This window comes from Pristiophorus japonicus, chromosome 8 (assembly GCF_044704955.1).
Source record: "Pristiophorus japonicus isolate sPriJap1 chromosome 8, sPriJap1.hap1, whole genome shotgun sequence".
NCBI lineage: Eukaryota > Metazoa > Chordata > Chondrichthyes > Pristiophoridae > Pristiophorus > Pristiophorus japonicus.
Window position 1 is genome coordinate 160,594,447 of NC_091984.1, and position 21,852 is coordinate 160,616,298.

Consider the following 21,852-nt stretch of genomic DNA (forward strand, 5'->3'; position numbering starts at 1 on the left):
CCCCACTAGTTACAGCCTGCCAACCCGAAAATGATCTGTTTATTCCTACCTTGTTTTTTGTCATTCTCACTGGACCCTTGGTTCCCCACTATTTTCAGAATGTTATTTGTGATTTCTTTCATGAAAACAGATACAGAGATACATTTAATGTCTCTGCCATTTACTTAGTCCCCATTATAATTTCTCCTGTCAGTGCCTCTAAGGGACCCATGCTTTTGCTAATTTCTTCCTTTTTACATATTTATCGAAGCTTTTACAATCTGTTTTTATGTCTATTGCTAGTTTAGTCTCCTATTTTCTTTCCCCTGTAATTATCGATTTCTTGATCATCCTTTGCTTAATTCTAAATTCCTCCCATATGTAACTCCAGCCTCACATGACCTCAGTTCTTCTTCCCCAGTAAGTGGCTCAAGAATCGTGTGTTTGTGTGTACACAACAGATAGACTAGTATCTGTCATCGCTCAGTGAGTAGCACTCTCGCCTCTTAGCCAGAAGGTTGTTGGTTCAAGTCCTACTTCAGATGGTTGAGCACATAATCCAGGCTGACACTCTGGTGCAAGTACAGAGGGAGTGCTGTACAGTTGGAGGTCCTGTCTTTCGGATGAGATGTTAAACCAAGGTCCCGTCTGCCCTCTTGGGGCTAATATTTATCTTTCAATCAACGTCACTAAAACTTTATCTGGTCATTATCACATTGCTGTTTGTGGGAGCTTGCTGTGCATGAACTGGCAACATTACAACAGTGTCTGTACTTCAAAAGTACTTAATTGGCTGTAAGGCTCTTTGGGATGGCCTGATGTGAAAAACGTGATATAAATACAAGTCTGTCTTTCTTTATTTCTTTTAAGAAGATAACAAACCAGAAACACATAATTGAGTTTTTATTATTGCCGTAGCGATGATATGATTCACCCCCTGCTCACTGTGAAACGACACACGGGTCAGATATTCTCCCCATGAAGATGATGGCGTTGATGGCAACTTCTCGAATCAGCAGGATGAACGGCCGGTTGGCGTTGAAGACCTCCTGGCTGTGCCGCAGCGACCGACCCATCAGCATCACCGCCGTGGTTGCCGCAGCTTCACTGCCTTCCTCGTTCACCTGACGAGCAAAGCCCCATATGTCAAGCCGATCCGAAACAGAGAAACATAGCTTCTACACTAACCCATCAAACTCCCAGGGCAGGTACAGGGGGTTAGATACTGAGTAAAGTTCCCTCTACACTGTCCCATCAAACACTCCCAGGGCAGGTACAGGGGGTTAGATACTGAGTAAAGTTCCCTCTACACTGTCCTATCAAACACTCCCAGGACAGTTACAGGGGGTTAGATACTGAGTAAAGCTCCCTCTACACTGTCCCATCAAACACTCCCAGGGCAGGTACAGCACGGGGTTAGATACAGAGTAAAGTTCCCTCTACACTGTGTCATCAAACACTACCAGGGCAGGTACAGGGGGTTAGATACTGAGTAAAGCTCCCTCTACACTGTGTCATCAAACACTCCCAGGGCAGGTACAGCATGGGTTAGATACAGAGTAAAGCTCCCTCTACACTGTCCCATCAAACTCCCAGGGCAGGTACAGCATGTGTTAGATACTGAGTAAAGCTCCCTCTACACTGTCCCATCAAACTCCCAGGGCAGGTACAGCACGGGTTAGATACTGAGTAAAGCTCCCTCTATACTGTCACATCAAACACTCCCAGGGCAGGTACAGCATGTGTTAGATACAGAGTAAAGCTCCCTCTACACTAACCCATCAAACACTGCCAGGGCAGGTACAGCACGGGTTAGATGCAGAGTTAAGCTCCCTCTACACTGTCCCATCAAACTCCCAGGGCAGGTACAGCATGGGGTTAGATACTGAGTAAAGTTCCCTCTACACTGTCCCATCAAACTCCCAGGGCAGGTACAGCACGGGTTAGATACAGAGTAAAGTTCCCTCTATACTGTCCCATCAAACACTCCCAGGGCAGGTACAGCACGGGTTAGATACAGAGTAAAGCTCCCTCTACACTAACCCATCAAACTCCCAGGGCAGGTACAGCACGGGTTAGATACAGAGTAAAGTTCCCTCTATACTGTCCCATCAAACACTCCCAGGGCAGGTACAGCACGGGTTAGATACAGAGTAAAGCTCCCTCTACACTGTCCCATCAAACACTCCCAGGGCAGGTACAGCACGGGTTAGATACAGAGTAAAGTTCCCTCTACACTGTGTCATCAAACACTCCCAGGGCAGGTACAGCACGGGTTAGATACAGAGTAAAGTTCCCTCTACACTGTCCCATCAAACTCTCCCAGTGCAGGTACAGCACAGGGTTAGATACAGAGTAAAGCTCCCTCTACACTGTCCCATCAAACTCCCAGGGCAGGTACAGCACGGGTTAGATACAGAGTAAAGCTCCCTCTACACTAACCCATCAAACTCCCAGGCCAGGTACAGCACGGGTTAGATACAGAGTAAAGTTCCCTCTATACTGTCCCATCAAACACTCCCAGGGCAGGTACAGCACGGGTTAGATACAGAGTAAAGCTCCCTCTACACTGTCCCATCAAACACTCCCAGGGCAGGTACAGCACGGGTTAGATACAGAGTAAAGTTCCCTCTATACTGTCCCATCAAACACTCCCAGGGCAGGTACAGCACGGGTTAGATACAGAGTAAAGCTCCCTCTACACTGTCCCATCAAACACTCCCAGGGCAGGTACAGCACGGGTTAGATACAGAGTAAAGCTCCCTCTACACTGTCCCATCAAACACTCCCAGGGCAGGTACAGCACGGGTTAGATACAGAGTAAAGTTCCCTCTACACTGTCCCATCAAACACTCCCAGGGCAGGTACAGCACGGGTTAGATACAGAGTAAAGTTCCCTCTACACTGTGTCATCAAACACTCCCAGGGCAGGTACAGCACGGGTTAGATACAGAGTAAAGTTCCCTCTACACTGTCCCATCAAACTCTCCCAGTGCAGGTACAGCACGGGGTTAGATACAGAGTAAAGCTCCCTCTACACTGTCCCATCAAACACTCCCAGGGCAGGTACAGCACGGGGTTAGATACAGAGTAAAGCTCCCTCCACACTGTCCCATCAAACACTCCCAGGGCAGGTACAGCACGGAGTTAGATACAGAGTACAGCTCCCTCTACACTGTCCCATCTAACACTCCCAGGGCAGGTACAGCACGGGGTTAGATACAGAGTAAAGCTCCCTCTACACTGTCCCATCAAACACTCCCAGGGCAGGTACAGCACGGGGTTAGATACAGAGTAAAGCTCCCTCTACACTGTCCCATCAAACACTCCCAGGGCAGGTACAGCACGGGGTTAGATACAGAGTAAAGCTCCCTCTACACTGTCCCATCAAACACTCCCAGGGCAGGTACAGCACGGGTTAGATACAGAGTAAAGCTCCCTCTACACTGTCCCATCAAACACTCCCAGGGCAGGTACAGCACGGGTTAGATACAGAATAAAACTCCCTCTACACTGTCCCATCAAACACTCCCAGGGCAGGTACAGCACGGGTTAGATACTGAGTAAAGCTCCCTCTACACTGTCCCATCAAACACTCCCAGGGCAGGTACAGCACGGGGTTAGATACAGAGTAAAGCTCCCTCTACACTGTCCCATCAAACACTCCCAGGGCAGGTACAGCACGGGTTAGATACAGAGTAAAGCTCCCTCTACACTGTCCCACCAAACACTCCCAGTGCAGGTACAGCACGGGTTAGATACAGAGTAAAGCTCCCTCTACACTGTCCCACCAAACACTCCCAGGGCAGGTACAGCACGGGGTTAGATACAGAATAAAGATCCCTCTACACTAACCCGTCAAACACTCCCACGGCAGGTACAGCACGAGGTTAGATACAGAGTAAAGCTCCCTCTACACTGTCCCATCAACTACTCCCAGGGCAGGCACAGCACGGGTTAGATACAGAGTAAAGCTTCCGCTACATTGTCTCATCAAACACTCCCAGGGCTGGTACAGTATAGGTTTGATACAGAATAAAGCTCCCTCTACACTGTCCCATTAAACACTCCCGGGGCAGGTACAACACAGGTTAGATACAGAGTAAAGCTCCCTCTATACAACCCCATCAAACACTCCCAGGGCAGGTACAGCACGAGTTAGATACAGAGTTAAGCTGCCTCTACACTGTCCCATCAACTACTCCCAGGACATGTACAGCACGAGGCTAGATACAGAGTAAATCTCCCTCTACACTGTCCCATCAAACACTCCCAGGGCAGGTACAACACGGGTTAGATACAGAGTAAAGCTCCCTCTATACTGTGTCATCAAACACTCCCAGGGCTGGTACAGCACAGGTTTGATGCAGAGTAAAGCTCCCTCTACACTGTCCCATCAAACACTCCCAGGGCTGGTACAGCACAGGTTTGATACAGAGTAAAGCTCCCTCTACACTGTCCCATCAAACACTCCCAGGGCAGGTACAGCACGGGTTAGATACAGAGTAAAGCTCCCTGTACACTGTCCCATCAAACACTCCCAGGGCAGGTACAGCACGAGGCTAGATACAGAGTAAACAAAATAATTAGGAACAGGAGTAGGCCATCTAGCCCCTCGAGCCTGCTCCGCCATTCAACAAGATCATGGCTGATCTGGCCGTGGACTCAGCTCCACTTACCCGCCCGCTCCCCGTAACCCTTAATTCCCTTATTGGTTAAAAATCTATCTATCTGTGACTAGCCTCAACTGCTTCCTTGGGCAGAGAATTCCACAGATTCAGAACCCTCTGGGAGAAGAAATTCCTTCCCAACTCGTTTTAAATTGGCTCCCCCGTATTTTGAGGCTGTGCCCCTAGATCTAGTCTCCCCGATGTGGAAATGTATTTTTATCTAAGCTGATACCATACGGTATTTGTGTGCCCTTTGCAATATATATATAACAAAATGGAGTCCTGGTCCTTCCAGAAATTTCTGCATTTTAGCAGTCAGCTTGCATAAACAGCTAAACCTGGTTTGAGATGGCTGATGGCCATCAGACAGCTAGGAGACAAGTCATGCTGAGACAAGTACCGCCCCCCCTCCCCCCCATGGTGCTCTCCTATTGTCTATACGACAAGTTTCATGCCACCCCACCCTTTTCGAAGTACTCAAACCATCAGCCATTATCTCTTGTAGAGGCCTCATCCATTTGATGTAAAAAGATAACTGACTAGGAAACTGAACAATCCTGACACAATGCAAGACAGGTAATAGCTCATTACCTCACTCTCATGGAGTAATGGCCGGCTGGCCAACTAATAACCCTGACAAAAGGAAATATCTGGAAACCATGTCAGGACAAGGATGTAGTAATTAACTCTTTATCTGTATTCACTGACTATGAGACGGAGCCAATACACAGGGAGAGGCCAGAACTTGGGTTTTACTGTATAAATATCTTGTGAAACTGTACCATTGCGGAGGTGTTCACTTAGCCCTTGACTGAGTGTGACCTGCCCCTTGATAGCAAGTAAATAAAAGAAACTTCTGCCGGAGCTGTAAGTGTCGGAGTCATTCTTTTCGGAGGTCGAGATTTCGACACCGACCAGTGGAAACAACCTCTCTGCCTCTATCTTGTCGATTCCCTTTCATTATTTTAAATGTTTCTATAAGATCACCACTCATCCTTCTGAACTCCAACGAGTAAAGACCCAGTCTACTCAATCTATCATCATAAGGTAACCCTCTCATCTCCGGAATCAGCCTCGTGAATCGTCTCTGTACCCCCTCCAAAGCTAGTATATCCTTCCTTAAGTAAGGTGACCAAAACTACACGCAGTACTCCAAGTGCGGCCTCACTAATACCCTATACAGTTGCAGCAGGATCTCCCTGCTTTTGTACTCCATCCCTCTCGCAATGAAGGCCAACATTGCATTCGCCTTCCTGATTACTTGCTGCACCTGCAAACTAACTTTTTGGGATTCATGCACAAGGACCTGTAAATGTTTGGTGTTTCCCCCAGATCGGGGGGGCAAGGTTTAATGTTTTTTATTTATTCCCAAAAAGAGTTTCATGCACAAGGACCCCCAGGTCCCTCTGCACCGCAGCATGTTGTAATTTCTCCCCATTCAAATAATATTCCCTTTTACTGTTTTTTTTTCCAAGGTGGATGACCTCACATTTTCCGACATTGTATTCCATCTGCCAAACCTTCGCCCATTCGCTTAACCTATCTAAATCTCTTTGCAGCCTCTCTGTGTCCTCTACATAACCCGCTTTCCCACTAATTTTTGTGTCATCTGCAAATTTTGTTACACTACACTCTGTCCCCTCTTCCAGGTCATCTATGTATATTGTAAACAGTTGTGGTCCCAGCACAGATCCCTGTGGCACACCACTAACCACCGATTTCCAACCCGAAAAGGACCCATTTATCCCGACTCTCTGCTTTTTGTTAGCCAGCCAATTCTCTATCCATGCTAATACATTTCCTCTGAATCCGCATACCTTTATCTTCTGCAGTAACCTTTTGTGTGGCACCTTATCGAATGCCTTTTGGAAATCTAAATACACCACATCCATCGGTACATCTCTATCCACCATGCTCGTAACATCCTCAAAGAATTCCAGTAAATGAGTTAAACATGATTTCCCCTTCATGAATCCATGCTGCGTCTGCTTGATTGCACTATTCCTAACTAGATGTCCCGCTATTCCTTCCTTAATGATAGCTTCAAGCATTTTCCCCACTACAGAGGTTAAACTAACCGGCCTATAGTTACCTGCCTTTTATCTGACACCTTTTTTAAACAGAGGCGTTACATTAGCTGCTTTCCAATCCGCTGGTACCTCCCCAGAGTCCAGAGAATTTTGGTAGATTATAACGAATGCATCTGCTATAACTTCCGCCATCTCTTTTAATACCCTGGGATGCATTTCATCAGGACCAGGGGACTTGTCTACCTTGAGTCCCATTAGCCTATTCAGCACTACCCCCCTAGTGATAGTGATTATCTCAAGGTCCTCCCTTCCCACATTCCCGTGACCAGCAATTTTTGGCATGGTTTTTGTGTCTTCCACTGTGAAGACCGAAGCAAAATAATTGTTTAAGGTCTCAGCCATTTCCACATTTCCCATTATTAAATCCCCCTTCTCATCTTCTCTTCTAAGGGACCAACATTTACTTTAGTCACTCTTTTCCGTTTTATATATCTGTAAAAGCTTTTACTATCTGTTTTTATGTTTTGCGCAAGTTTACTTTTGTAATCTATCTTTCCTTTCTTTATTGCTTTCTTAGTCATTCTTTGATGTCGTTTAAAATTTTCCCAATCTTCTAGTTTCCCACTAACCTTGGCCACCTTATACGCATTGGTTTTTAATTTGATACTCTCCTTTATTTCCTTGGTTATCCACGGCTGGTTATCTCTTCTCTTACCGCCCTTTTTTTTCACGGAATATATTTTTGTTGAGTTCTATGAAAAAGCTCCTTAAAAGTCCTCCACTGTTCCTCAATTGTGCCACCGTTTAGTCTGTGTTTCGTCTACTTTAGCCAACTCTGCCCTCATCCCACTGTAGTCCCCTTTGTTTAAGCATAGTACGCTCGTTTGAGACACTACTTCCTCACCCTCAATCTGTATTACAAATTCAACCATACTGTGATCACTCATTCCGAGAGGATCTTTTACTAGGAGATCGTTTATTATTCCTGTCTCATTACACAGGACCAGATCTAAGATAGCTTGCTCCCTTGTAGGTTCTGTCACATACTATTCTAAGAAACAATCCCGTATGCATTCTATGAATTCCTCCTCAAGGCTACCCCGTGCGATTTGATTTGATCAATCGATATGCAGGTTAAAATCCCCCATGATTACTGCCGTTCCTTTTTCACATGCCTCCATTATTCCCTTGATTATTGCCCGCCCCACCGTGAAGTTATTATTTGGGGGCCTATAAACTACGCCCACCAGTGACTTTTTCCCCTTACTATCTCTAATCTCCACCCACAATGATTCAACATTTTGTTCATTAGAGCCAATATCGTCTCTCACAACTGCCCTGATATCATCGTTTATTAACAGAGCTACCCCACCTCCTTTCCCTTCTTGTCTATCCTTCCGAATCGTCAGATACCCCTGTATGTTTAATTACATGTCTTGGCACTACCCCCCCGCCCCCCCACAACCATGTTTCTGTAATGGCCACCAAATCATACCCATTTGTAATGATTTGTGCCGTCAACTCATTTACTTTATTTCGAATGCTGCGTGCGTTTAGGTAGAGTGTTTTAATACTAGTTTTTAAACCATGATTTTTAGTTTAGACCCCTCCTGCAGCCCCTTTATATTCATACATATTGTCCCTTCCTATCACCTTGTGGTTTACTTACCCCAGTGCTACTCCTCTGTTGCCTCCTGCCTTTTGCATTCTTTCTTGGGGTCCTGTTCATCTGAGCTCTCACCCACTCTAACTAGCTCAGAGCCCTCTCCTGGGTTCCGAAGAGAAACATAGAAACATAGAAAATAGGTGCAGGAGCAGGCCATTCAGCCCTTCTAGCCTGCACCGCCATTCAATGAGTTCATGGCTGAACATGAAACTTCAGTACCCCCTTCCTGCATTCTCGCCATACCCCTTGATCCCCCGAGTAGTAAGGACTTCATCTAACTCCCTTTTGAATATATTTAGTGAATTGGCCTCAACTACTTTCTGTGGTAGAGAATTCCACAGGTTCACCACTCTCTGGGTGAAGAAGTTTCTCCTCACCTTGGTCCTAAATGGCTTACCCCTTATCCTTAGACTATGACCCCTGGTTCTGGACTTCCCCAACATTGGGAACATTCTTCCTGCATCTAACCTGTCTAAACCCATCAGAATTTTAAACATTTCTATGAGGTCCCCTCTCATTCTTCTGAACTCCAGTGAATACAAGCCCAGTTGGTCCAGTCTTTCTTGATAGGTTAGTCCCACCATCCCGGGAATCAGTCTGGTGAATCTTCGCTGCACTCCCTCAATAGCAAGAATGTCCTTCCTCAAGTTAGGAGACCAAAACTGTACACAATACTCCAGGTGTGGCCTCACCAAGGCCCTGTACAACTGTAGCAACACCTCCCTGCCCCTGTACTCAAATCCCCTCGCTATGAAGGCCAACATGCCATTTGCTTTCTTAACCGTCTGCTGTACCTGCATGCCAACCTTCAATGACTGATGTACCATGACACCCAGGTCTCGTTGCACCTTCCCTTTTCCTAATCTGTCACCATTCAGATAATAGTCTGTCTCTCTGTTTTTACCACCAAAGTGGATAACCTCACATTTATCCACATTATACTTCATCTGCCATTCATTTGCCCACTCACCTAACCTATCCAAGTCACTCTGCAGCCTCATAGCATCCTCCTCGCAGCTCACACTGCCACCCAACTTGGTGTCATCCGCAAATTTGGAGATACTACATTTAATCCCCTCGTCTAAATCATTAATGTACAATGTAAACAGCTGGGGCCCCAGCACAGAACCTTGCAGTACCCCATTAGTCACTGCCTGCCATTCTGAAAAGTACCCATTTACTCCTACTCTTTGCTTCCTGTCTGACAACTAGTTCTCAATCCACGTCAGCACACTATCCCCAATCCCATGTGCTTTAACTTTGCACATTAATCTCTTGTGTGGGACCTTGTCGAAATCCTTCTGAAAGTCCAAATATACCACATCAACTGGTTCTCCTTTGTCCACTTTACTGGAAACATCCTCAAAAAATTCCAGAAGATTTGTCAAGCATGATTTCCCTTTCACAAATCCATGCTGACTTGGACCTATCATGGCACCTCTTTCCAAATGCACTGCTATGACATCCTTAATAATTGATTCCATCATTTTACCCACTACTGAGGTCAGGCTGACCGGTCTATCTCTCTCCCTCCTTTTTTAAAAAGTGGGGTTACATTGGCTACCCTCCACTCGATAGGAACTGATCCAGAGTCAATGGAATGTTGGAAAATGACTGTCAATGCATCCGCTATTTCCAAGGCCACCTCCTTAAGTACTCTGGGATGCAGTCCATCAGGTCCTGGGGATTTATCGGCCTTCAACCCCATCAATTTCCCCAACACAATTTCCAGACTAATAAAGATTTCCCTCAGTTCCTCCTCCTTACTAGACCCTCTGACCCCTTTTATATCCGGAAGGTTGTTTGTGTCCTCCTTAGTGAATACCGAACCAAAGTACTTGTTCAATTGGTCTGCCATTTCTTTGTTCCCCGTTATGACTTCCCCTGATTCTGACTGCAGGGGACCTACGTTTGTCTTTACTAACCTTTTTCTCTTTACATACCTATAGAAACTTTTGCAATCCGCCTTAATGTTCCCTGCAAGCTTCTTCTCGTACTCCATTTTCCCTGCCCTAATCAAACCCTTTGTCCTCCTCTGCTGAGTTCTAAATTTCTCCCAGTCCCTGGGTTCGCTGCTATTTCTGGCCAATTTGTATGCCACTTCCTTGGCTTTAATACTATCCCTGATTTCCCTAGATAGCCACGGTTGAGCCACCTTCCCTTTTTTATTTTTACGCCAGACAGGAATGTACAATTGTTATAATTCATCCATGCGGTCTCTAAATGTCTGCCATTGCCCATCCACAGTCAACCCCTTAAGTATCATTCGCCAATCTATCCTAGCCAATTCACGCCTCATACCTTCAAAGTTACCCTTCTTTAAGTTCTGGACCATGGTCTCTGAATTAACTGTTTATTCTCCATCCTAATGCAGAATTCCACCATATTATGGTCACTCTTCCTCAAGGGGCCTCGCACAATGAGATTGCTAATTAATCCTCTCTCATTACACAACACCCAGTCTAAGATGGCCTCCCCCCTAGTTGGTTCCTCGACATATTGGTCTAGAAAACCATCCCTTATGCACTCCAGGAAATCCTCCTCCACCGTATTGCTTCCAGTTTGGCTAGCCCAATCTATGTGCATATTAAAGTCACCCATTATAACTGCTGCACCTTTATTGCATGCATCCCTAATTTCCTGTTTGATGCCCTCCCCAACATCACTACTACTGTTTGGAGGGCTGTACACAACTCCCACTAACGTTTTTTGCCCTTTGGTGTTCTGCAGCTGTACCCATATAGATTCCACATCATCCAAGCTAATGTCTTTCCTAACTATTGCATTAATCTCCTCGTTAACCAGCAATGCTACACCACCTCCTTTTCCTTTTATTCTATCCTTCCTGAATGTTGAATACCCCTGGATGCTGAGTTCCCAGCCCTGATCATCCTGGAGCCACGTCTCCGTAATCCCAATCACATCATATTTGTTAACATCTATTTGCACAGTTAATTCATCCACCTTATTGCGGATACTCCTTGCATTAAGACACAAAGCCTTCAGGCTTGTTTTTTTAACATCCTTTGTCCTTTTAGAATTTTGCTGTACAGTGGCCCTTTTTGTTCTTTGCCTTGGGTTTCTCTGCCCTCCACTTTTCCTCATCTCCTTTCTGTCTTTTGCTTTTGCCTCCTTTTTGTCTCCCTCTGTCTCCCTGCATTGGTTCCCATCCCCCTGCCATATTAGTTTAACTCCTCCCCAACAGCACTAGCAAACACTCTCCCTAGGACATTGGTTCCGGTCCTGCCCAGGTGCAGACCGTCCGGTTTGTACTGGTCCCACCTCCCCCAGAACCGGTTCCAATGCCCCAGGAATTTGAATCCCTCCCTGCTGCACCACTGCTCAAGCCACGTATTCATCTGCGCTATCCTGCGATTCCTACTTTGACTAGCACGTGGCACTGGTAGCAATCCCGAGATTACTACTTTTGAGGTCCTACTTTTTAATTTAGCTCCTAGCTCCTTCAATTCGTTTCGTAGGTCCTCATCCCTTTTTTTACCTATGTCGTTGGTACCAATGTGCACCACGACAACTGGCTGTTCTCCCTCCCATTTCAGAATGTCCTGTACCCGCTCCGAGACATCCTTGACCCTTGCACCAGGGAGGCAACATACCATCCTGGAGTCTCGGTTGCGGCCGCAGAAACGCCTATCTATTCCCCTCACCATTGAATCCCCTATCACTATCGCGCTCCCTCTCTTTTTCCTGCCCTCCTGTGCAGCAGAGCCAGCCACGGTGCCATGAACTTGGCTGCTGCTGCCCTCCCCTGATGAGTCATCCCCCCTCAACAGTACTCAAAGCGGTGTATCTGTTTTGCAGGGGGATGACCACAGGGGACCCCTGCACTACCTTCCTTGCACTACTCTTCCTGCTGGTCTTCCATTCCCTATCTGGCTGTGGACCCTTCTCCTGCGGTAAGACCAACTCACTACACGTGATACTGATGTCATTCTCAGCATACTCCTTGCATTGAGGCAACCTCTACACTCCCATCAAACACTCCCAGGGCAGGTACAGCACGGGTTAGATACAGAGTAAAGCTCCCTCTACACAGTCCCATCAAACACTCGAAGGGCTGGTACAGCATGGGTTAGATACAGAGTAAATCTCCCTCTTCACTGTCTCATCAAACACTCCCAGGGCAGGTTAAGCACAGGTTAGATGGTTAGATACAGAGTAAAGCTCCCTCTACGCTGTAACACCAAACACTCCCAGGGCACGTACAGCACGGGTTAGATACAGAATAAAACTCCCTCTACACTGTCCCATCAAACACTCCCAGGGCAGGTACAGCACAGCTTAGATGCAGAGTAACATAGCCTCTTCACTGTCCCATCAAACACTCCCAGGGCAGGTACAGCACGGGGTTAGAAACAGAGTAAAGCTCCCTCTACACTGCAGCACTCCCACGGCAGGTACAGCATGGGTTAGATACAGAGTAAAGCTCCATCTACACTGTCCCATCAAACACTCCCAGGGCAGGTACAGCACAGGTTAGATAGAGAGTAAAGCTGCCTCTACGCTGTCCCATCAAACACTCCCAGGGCACGTACAGCACGGGTTAGATACAGAGTAAAACTCCCTCTACACTGTCCCATCAAACACTCCCACGGCAGGTACAGCACAGGGTTAGATAGAGAGTAAAGCTGCCTCTACGCTGTCCCATCAAACACTCCCAGGGCAGGTACAGCACGGGTTAGATACAGAGTAAAGCTCCCTCAACACTGTCCCATCAAACACTCCCACGGCAGGTACAGCACAGGGTTAGATAGAGAGTAAAGCTGCCTCTACGCTGTCCCATCAAACACTCCCAGGGCACGTACAGCACGGGTTAGATACAGAGTAAAGCTCCCTCTACACTGTCCCATCAAACACTCCCAGGGCACGTACAGCATGGGGTTAGATACAGAGTAAAGCTCCCTCTACGCTGTCCCATCAAACACTCCCAGGGCAGGTACAGCACGGGTTAGATACAGAGTAAAGCTCCCTCTACACTGTCCCATCAAACACTCCCAGGGCAGGTACAGCACGGGGTTAGATACAGAGTAAAGCTTCCTCTACGCTGTCCCATCAAACACTCCCAGGGCACGTACAGCACGGGTTAGATACAGAGTAAAACTCCCTCTACACTGTCCCATCAAACACTCCCAGGGCAGGTACAGCACGGAGTTAGATACAGAGTAAAGCTCCCTCTACGCTGTCCCATCAAACACTCCCAGGGCACATACAGCACGGGTTAGATAGAGTAAAACTCCCTCTACACAGTCCCATCAACTACTCACAGGCCAGGCACAGCATGGGTTCGATACAGAGTAAAGCTCCCTCTACACTGTCCGATCAAACACTCCCAGGGCAGGTACAGCACGGGTTAGATGCAGAGTAACATAGCCTCTACACTGTCCCTTCAAACACTCCCACGGCAGGTACAGCGTGGGGTTAGATACAGAGTTAAGCTTCTTCTACACTGTCCCATCAAACACTCCCACGGCAGGTACAGCATGGGGTTAGATACAGAGTAAAGCTCCCTCTACACTGCCGCATCAAACACTCCCAGGGCACGTACAGCATGGATTAGATACAGAGTAAAGCTCCCTCTACACTGTCCATCAAACACTCCCAGGGCAGGTACAGCACGGGTTAGATACAGAGTAAAGCGGCCTCTACACTGTCCCATCAAACACTCCCAGGGCAGGTACAGCACGGGGTTAGATACAGAGTAAAACTCCATCTACACAGTCCTATCAAACACTCCCAGGGCAGGTACAGCACGAGTTAGATACAAAGTAAAGCTTCCTCTACACTGTCCCATCAAACACTCCCAGGGCACGTTCAGCACGGGTTAGATACAGAGTAAAGCTCCCTCTACACTGTCCCATCAAACACTTCCAGGGCAGGTACAGTACGGGTTAGATACAGAGTAAAGCTCCCTCTACGCTGTCCCATCAAACACTCCCAGGGCATGTGCTGCACGGGTGAGATACAGAGTAAAACTCCCTCTACAGAGTCCCATCAAACACTCCCAGGGCAGGTACAGCATGAGTTCGATAAAGAGTAAAGCTCCTCTACACTGTCCCATCAAACACTCCCAGGGCAGGCACAGGATATGCTAGATATAGAGTAAATCTTCATCTCTAGGGCAGGCGATGTGTCACTGCTGCAATATGTGGGAGCTGGTGGACACCATTGAGGTCCATCACAGCCACATTTGCAGAAAGTATCTGCAGCTTGAGGAACTTCGGCTCTGTGTTGATGAGCTGGAGTCCAAGCTGCAATCAGGGAGGGGGAGAGTTACCTGGATGCTCTGTTGCAGGAGGCAGTCACACCCCTTAGATTAATTAATTCAAATGTGGTCTGCGGTCAGGGACAGGAGGGTGTGACTATGAGTGAGGCAGGTATGGGGACCCACGAATTAGCATTGGAGGAGCCTCAACCCTTGCAATTGTCTAACAGGTACGAGACTCTTTCTCCCTGTATGGACGAGAAGAGGGACTGTAGGGAGGATGAACAAACTGACCACAGCACCGTAGTACAGAAGGCCATTCAAGTGGGGGGAGTAAAAAGAAACATTGTAGTGGTAGGGGCCAAGAGCGTGAGTCCCGAAGGCTGTGTTGCCAGAGTTAAGGACATCTCCTCGGGGCTGGAGAGGAACTTGGAGTGGGAGCGAGAAGATCCAGTTGTTGTCCATGTGGGTACAACGACATAGATAGGACAAAGAAAGAGGTCCTCCTGAGAGAGTATGAGCAGCTAGGGGCCAAATTAAAAAGCAGAACCACAAAGGTAATAATCTCTGGATTCCTACCTGAGCCATGAGCAAATTTGCATTGGGTAAATAAGATCAGAGAGTTAAACACGTGGCTCAAAGACTGGTGTGGGAGAAATGGGTTTCAATTTATGGGGCACTGGCACCAGTACTGGAGTATGAGGGAGCTGTTCTGTTGGGACGGGCTCCAATTAGACTGTGCTGGGAGAAGTGTCCTGGTGAATCAAACAACTCGGGCTGTAGAGAGGGTGGGGGGTTCAGGTGAGCGGAAATTAAAAAAGTCAAAGAACAAGGAGAAGGTAATAGAGCAGGGTAGCACTGGGGGAAATGAAACCAGAGCGTGCCAGGGACAGAATGTATAAACATGAGATTGTATCAGAAAGTGGGGTCAAAGCAGGAATAATGGTAAAAAAAAAATTAAAAGCTCTTTATCTGAATGCACGCAGCATTCGTAACAAAATAGATAAGTTGACGGCACAAATAGATTTAAATGGGTATGATCTGATAGCCATTACAGAGACATGGTTGCAGGGTGCCCAAGACTGGGAATTAAACATACAGGGGTATCTGACGATTCAGAAAGATAGACAAGAAGGGAAAGGAGGTGGGGTAGCTCTGTTAATCAAAGATGATATCAGGGCAGTTGTGAGGGATGATATTGGCTCCAATGAACAAAATGTTGAATCATTGTGGGTGGAGATTAGAGATAGTAAGGGGAAAAAGTCACTGGTCGGCGTAGTTTATAGGCCCCCAAATAATAACTTCACGGTGGGGCGGGCAATAATCAAGGGAATAATGGAGGCATGTGAAAAAGGATCGGCAGGAGTCATGGGAGATTTTAACCTACATATCGATTGGTCAAATCAAATCGCACGGGGTAGCCTGGAGGAGGAATTCATAGAATGCATACGGGATTGTTTCTTAGAACAGTATGTAACAGAACCTACAAGGGAGCAAGCCATCTTAGATCTGGTCCTGTGTAATGAGACAGGAAAAATAAACGATCTCCTAGTAAAAGATCCTCTCGGAATGAGTGATCACAGTATGGTTGAATTTGTAATACAGATTGAGGGTGAGGAAGTTGTGTCAGAAACGAGCGTACTATGCTTAAACAAAGGGGACTACAGTGGGATGAGGGCAGAGTTGGCTAAAGTAGACTGGAAACAAAGACTAAACGGTGGCACAATTGAGGAACAGTGGAGGACTTTTAAGGAGCTCTTTCATAGTGCGCAACAAAAATATATTCCAGTGAAAAAGAAGGGCGGCAAGAGAAGGGATAACCAACCGTGGATAACCAAGGAAATAAAGGAGAGTATAAAATCAAAGACCAATGCATATAAGGTGTTCAAGGTTAGTGGGAAACTAGAGGATTGGGAAAATTTTAAGCAACAGCAAAGAATGACTAAAAAAGCAATAAAGAAAGGGAAGATAGATTACGAAGGTAAACTTGCACAAAACATAAAAACAGATAGTAAAAGCTTTTACCGATATATAAAACGGAAAAGAGTGACTAAAGTAAATGTTGGTCCCTTAGAAGATGAAAAGGGGGATTTAATAATGGGAAATGTGGAAATGGCTGAGACCTTAAACAATTATTTTGCTTCGGTCTTCACAGTGGAAGACACAAAAACCATGCCAAAAATTGCAGGCCACAGGAATGTGGGAAGGGAGGACCTTGAGACAATCACTATCACTAGGCGGGGTAGTGCTGGACAGGCTAATGGGACTCAAGGTAGACAAGTCCCCTGGTCCTGATGAAATGCATCCCAGGGTATTAAAAGAGATGGCGGAAGTTATAGCAGATGCATTCGTTATAATCTACCAAAATTCTCTGGACTCTGGGGAGGTACCAGCAGATTGGAAAGCAGCTAATGTAACGCCTCTGTTTAAAAAAGGGGGCAGGCAAAAGGCAGGTAACTATAGGCCGGTTAGTTTAACATCTGTAGTGGGGAAAATGCTTGAAACTATCATTAAGGAAGAAATAGCGGGACATCTAGATAGGAATAGTGCAATCAAGCAGACGCAGCATGGATTCATGAAGGGGAAATCATGTTTAACTAATTTACTGGAATTCTTTGAGGATATAACGAGCATGGTGGATAGAGGTGTACTGATGGATGTGGTGTATTTAGATTTCCAAAAGGCATTCGATAAGGTGCCACACAAAAGGTTACTGCAGAAGATAAAGTTACGCGACGTCAGAGGAAATGTATTAGCATGGATGGAGAATTGGCTGGCGAACAGAAAGCAGAGAGTCGGGATAAATGGGTCCTTTTCGGGTTGGAAATCGGTGGTTAGTGGTGTGCCACAAGAATCAGTGCTGGGACCACAACTGTTTACAATATACATAGATGACCTGGAAGAGGGGACAGAGTGTAGTGCAACAAAATTTGCAGATGACACTAAGATTAGTGGGAAAGCGGGTTGTGTAGAGGATTCAGAGAGGCTGCAAGGAGATTTGGATAGGTTAAGCGAATGGGCTAAGGTTTGGCAGATGGAATACAATGTCGGAAAATGTGAGGTCATCCACCTTGGGAAAAAAAACAGTAAAAGGGAATATTATTTGAATGGGGAGAAATTACAACATGCTGAGGTGCAGAGGGACCTGGGGGTCCTTGTGCAAGAATCCCAAAAAGTTAGTTTGCAGGTGCAGCAGGTAATCAGGAAGGCGAATGGAATGTTGGCTTTCATTGCGAGAGGGATGGAGTACAAAAGCAGGGAGGTCCTGCTGCAACTGTATAAGGTATTGGTAAGGCCGCACCTGGAGTACTGCGTGCAGTTTTGGTCACCTTACTTAAGGAAGGTACAAAGATGATTCACTAGGCTGATTCCAGAAATGAGGGGGTTACCTTATGATGATAGATTGAGTAGACTGGGTCTTTACTCGTTGGAGTTCAGAAGGATGAGGGGTGATCTTATAGAAACATTTAAAGTCATGCAAGGGATAGACAAGATAGAGGCAGAGAGGTTGTTTCCACTGGTAGGGGAGACTAGAACTAGGGGGCACAGCCTCAAAATACGGAGGAGCCAATTTAAAACCGAGTTGAGAGGGAATTTCTTCTCCCAGAGGGTTGTGAATCTGTGGAATTCTCTGCCCAAGGAAGCAGTTGAGACTAGCTCATTGAATGTGTTCAAGTCACAGATAGATAGATTTTTAACCAATAAGGGAATTAAGGGTTACGGGGGGAGGGCGGTTAAGTGGAGCTGAGTCCACGGCCAGATCAGTCATGATCTTGTTGAATGGCGGAGCAGGCTCGAGGGGCTAGATGGCCTACTCCTGTTCCTAATTCTTATGTTCTTATAGGAGCATCCAGTCGTGTCCCGGTAACTGCCCCCAAACGAAGTGGCGTGTGGGAAATTGCACTCCGCTTCCATTGAGGGGTGGTAAGGCCAATTCTGCGGCGGGAGCAGGACTTCCACGCTGGGGGCTGAAATTCCCTGCCCCAGAAGGTTACCGCCCCCAAGATGGGAGCTTGTGCAGGGAGGCAGAGGGAAGATGAGGGGAGATGGGGGCGGGGGATGGAGGGGAGAGTGGTGGAGGTGGGAGGCGTAGAAACCCAGGGTGGGGGACAGGAGGGACCACATTGCAGCGGAGGTCTGGGGGGGGGGTGAAGTGTGTTGGAGGGGCGGGCCTGGGGGCTCTGTGCAGGGAGTGTTCAGAGTGGGGTGAATGGGTTGACTGCGCAGATGGCGGTTGGTGGATGTGGTGTGTTTGGCGTCGCGGAGGTGTGGCTCCGGGGTGGCCGGGGCTGGGGGCTCGATATCCGGGGGTGTTCGGCATTTGGGAAGGATTCTGACGGGACGGGGAGAGTTGGGTGCGGTGGTGGGGGGGGGGGGTGTTCCCGGTGTTGGGTGGGTCCGGAGCCGGGGGGGGGGGGGCACGCTCTTGGGATGGGGGGTGGGCTGTTTGGGGCTGGGATTGGGAGAGACTTCTTCACTCGGGGAGTTGTTGGCCTGTGGGGTTCCCTGCCACGGAGAGTTGTTGATGCCAGTTCATTGGACGTGTTCGGGAGGGAGTTGGATGTGGTCCTTGTTGCTGGGGGGGTCGGGGGGGTGTGGAGGGGGTGTGCGGGGGGAGGTGCTGGGGTGGGTGATCAGCCATGATCTTGTTGAATGGCGGTGCAGGCTCAAAGGGCCGAATGGCCTACTCCTGCACCTATTTTCTATGTTTCTAAAACAAAGCAGGCAACAGGCTATCTTAGATCTGGTACTGTGTAATGAGACATGAATAATAAATGATCTCCTCGTAAAGGATCCTCTAGAAAAGAGTGATCATAGCATGGTTGAATTTCAAATTCAGTTGGAGTGTGAGAAAGTTGGATCGCAAGCCAGTGTCCTAAGCTTAAATAAAGGAGACTACAAAGGTATGAGGACAGAGTTGGCTAAAGTTGACTGGGAAAATAGATTAAAGAGTGGGACGGTTGATGAGCAGTGGCAGACATTTCAGGAGATATTTCATAACTCGCAACAAAAATATATCCCAATGAGAAGGAAAGACTATAAGAGAAGGCATAACCATCCGTGGCTAACTAAGGAAATAAAGGATGATATCAAATTGAAAACAAGGGCATACAAAGTGGCTAAGTCTAGTGGGAGGCCAGAGAATTGCGAAACAGTTAAAAACCAGCAAAAAAAATAAAGAGAGGGAAAATAGATTATGAAAATAAACTGGCAAGAAATATAAAAACAGATAGTAAGAGTTTCTACAGGTATATAAAATATTAAAGTAAATGTTGGCCCCCAGAGGATGAGACTGGGGAATTAATAATGGGGAACAGGAAATGGCAGAGACTTTGAACAAATATTTTGTATCGGTCTTCACGGTAGAGGACACTAAAAAATCCCAATAATGGATAATCAAGGGGCAATAGGGAGGGAGGAACTTAAAACAATCATTATCACTAAAGAAAAAGTAGTCGGTAACATAATGGGACTAAAGGCGGACAAGTCCCCTGGACCTGATGGCTTGCTTCCTAGGGTCTTAAAAGAAGTGGCTGCAGAGATAGTGATGCATTGGTTGTAATTTACCAACATTCCCTGGATTCTGGGGCGGTCCCAGCAGATTGGAAAGCCACAAATGTAACGCCCCTATTTAAAAAAGGAGACAGACAGAAAGCAGGAAACTATAGACCAGTTAGCCTAACATCTGTCATTGGGAAAATGCTGGAGTCCATTATTAAGGAAGCAATAGCAGGACATTTGGAAAAGCATAATTCAGTTAAGCAGAGTCAGCATGGTTTTATGAAAGGGAAATCATGTTTGACACATTTGCTGGAGTTCTTTGAGGATGCAACGAGCAGGGTGGATAAGGGGGAACGAGTAGATGTGATATATTTGGATTCCCAGAAGGCATTCAATAAGGTGCCAGATAAAAGTTTACGCACAAGATAAAAGTTCACGGGGTTGGGGGTAATATATTAGCATGGATAGAGGATTGGCTAACTAACAGAAAACAGAGAGTCGCAATAAATGGGTCATTTTCTGGTTGGCAAACTGTAACTAGTGGGGTGCCACAGGGATCGGTGCTGGGGCCTCAATTATTTACAATCTATATTAATGTTTTGGATGAAGGGACCGAGTGTAATGTAGCCAAATTTGCTGATGATACAAAGATGGGTGGGAAAGCAAGTTGTGAGGAGGACACAAAGAATCTGCAAAGGGATATAGACAGGCTAAGTGAGTGGGCAAAAATTTGGCAGATGGAATATAATATTCAGCCTATATTCATTGGCGTTTAGAAGAATGACAGGTGGTCTTATAGAATGGCGGAGCAGGCTCGAGGGGCCAAGTGGACTACTCCTGTTCCTATTTCTTATGTTCTTATGACACTGTCCCATCAAACACTCCCAGGGCAGGTACAGGATGGGTTAGATACAGAGTAAAGTTCCCTCTACACTGTCCCATCAAACACTCCCAGGGCAGGTACAGCACGGGTTAGATACAGAGTAAAGCTCCCTCTACACTGTCTCATCAAACACTCCCAGGGCAGGTACAGCACGGGTTAGATACAGAGTAAAGCTCCCTCTACACTGTCCCATCAAACACTCCCAGGGCAGGTACAGCACGGGTTAAATACAGAGTAAAGCTCCCTCTACACTGTCCCATCAAACACTCCCAGGGCAGGTACAGCATGGGTGTGGGATTCGAAGGTGGGAGATAATGGAAGTTTAAGAGTTTCTGGGCAGTACAGGCTGAGGTACTGGAAGACGTAAAACTGAGCATCAGAGTGCCACCTACTGGTGGGCACGTAGGATTACAGCGTGACATGTTTTGGCCTAACTATGGACATAAGAATTTATACTGGAGAAAATGACAGAAAAGTGTTCCAAAAACACAACCTGAAGTGGAGTGACACAGAAAGCAGGCGCATGCATACGTAAATGTTTCAAAATGTTTTCCACTGCAGTTATTTCCGTTCCTTCCCCCGCTAAAGACCAATCGTAAGCATAAAAAAAACTGTCCATTTGCAACTAAGCGATGAAACGCCGTTGGTTGTATCATACCTCCAAGAAGGCTTTATGAAATGCGTCAGAGACGTAAAGGTCAGCGTGTCCTCCTTCACCTATCCCTGTGAAAGAAAAAACACATTCAGCATTTTCCGCAGCCAACTTCGGATGCCTTGTAAAAGGAGAAAGGAGCAGTCAGTAGTTCAGGGCAGCTCACAATCCATGGGCTCCTAAATCTCACTCACTGCTGTGAAGCATAAAGCACCCAGCTTGGTCTGAACGGGCACTGAGCCTCAGTGTG

At 46.8% G+C, this 21,852-nt stretch overlaps 1 protein-coding gene across 1 annotated transcript in view; it reads right to left on the reverse strand.

The window, feature by feature from the left end:
• Positions 1 to 920: 920 nt before the first annotated feature.
• Positions 921 to 21,852, reverse strand: part of serpinc1 (serpin peptidase inhibitor, clade C (antithrombin), member 1) — a 74,161-nt gene continuing 53,229 nt past the window's right edge. Inside the window, exons 6-7 of the mRNA XM_070887478.1 lie at positions 21,609 to 21,673; positions 921 to 1,103 (exon numbers count right to left, since the gene is read on the reverse strand). Of these exons, the coding sequence (XP_070743579.1) occupies positions 921 to 1,103; positions 21,609 to 21,673 (248 nt within the window). The remainder of the gene's footprint in view (positions 1,104 to 21,608; positions 21,674 to 21,852) is intronic.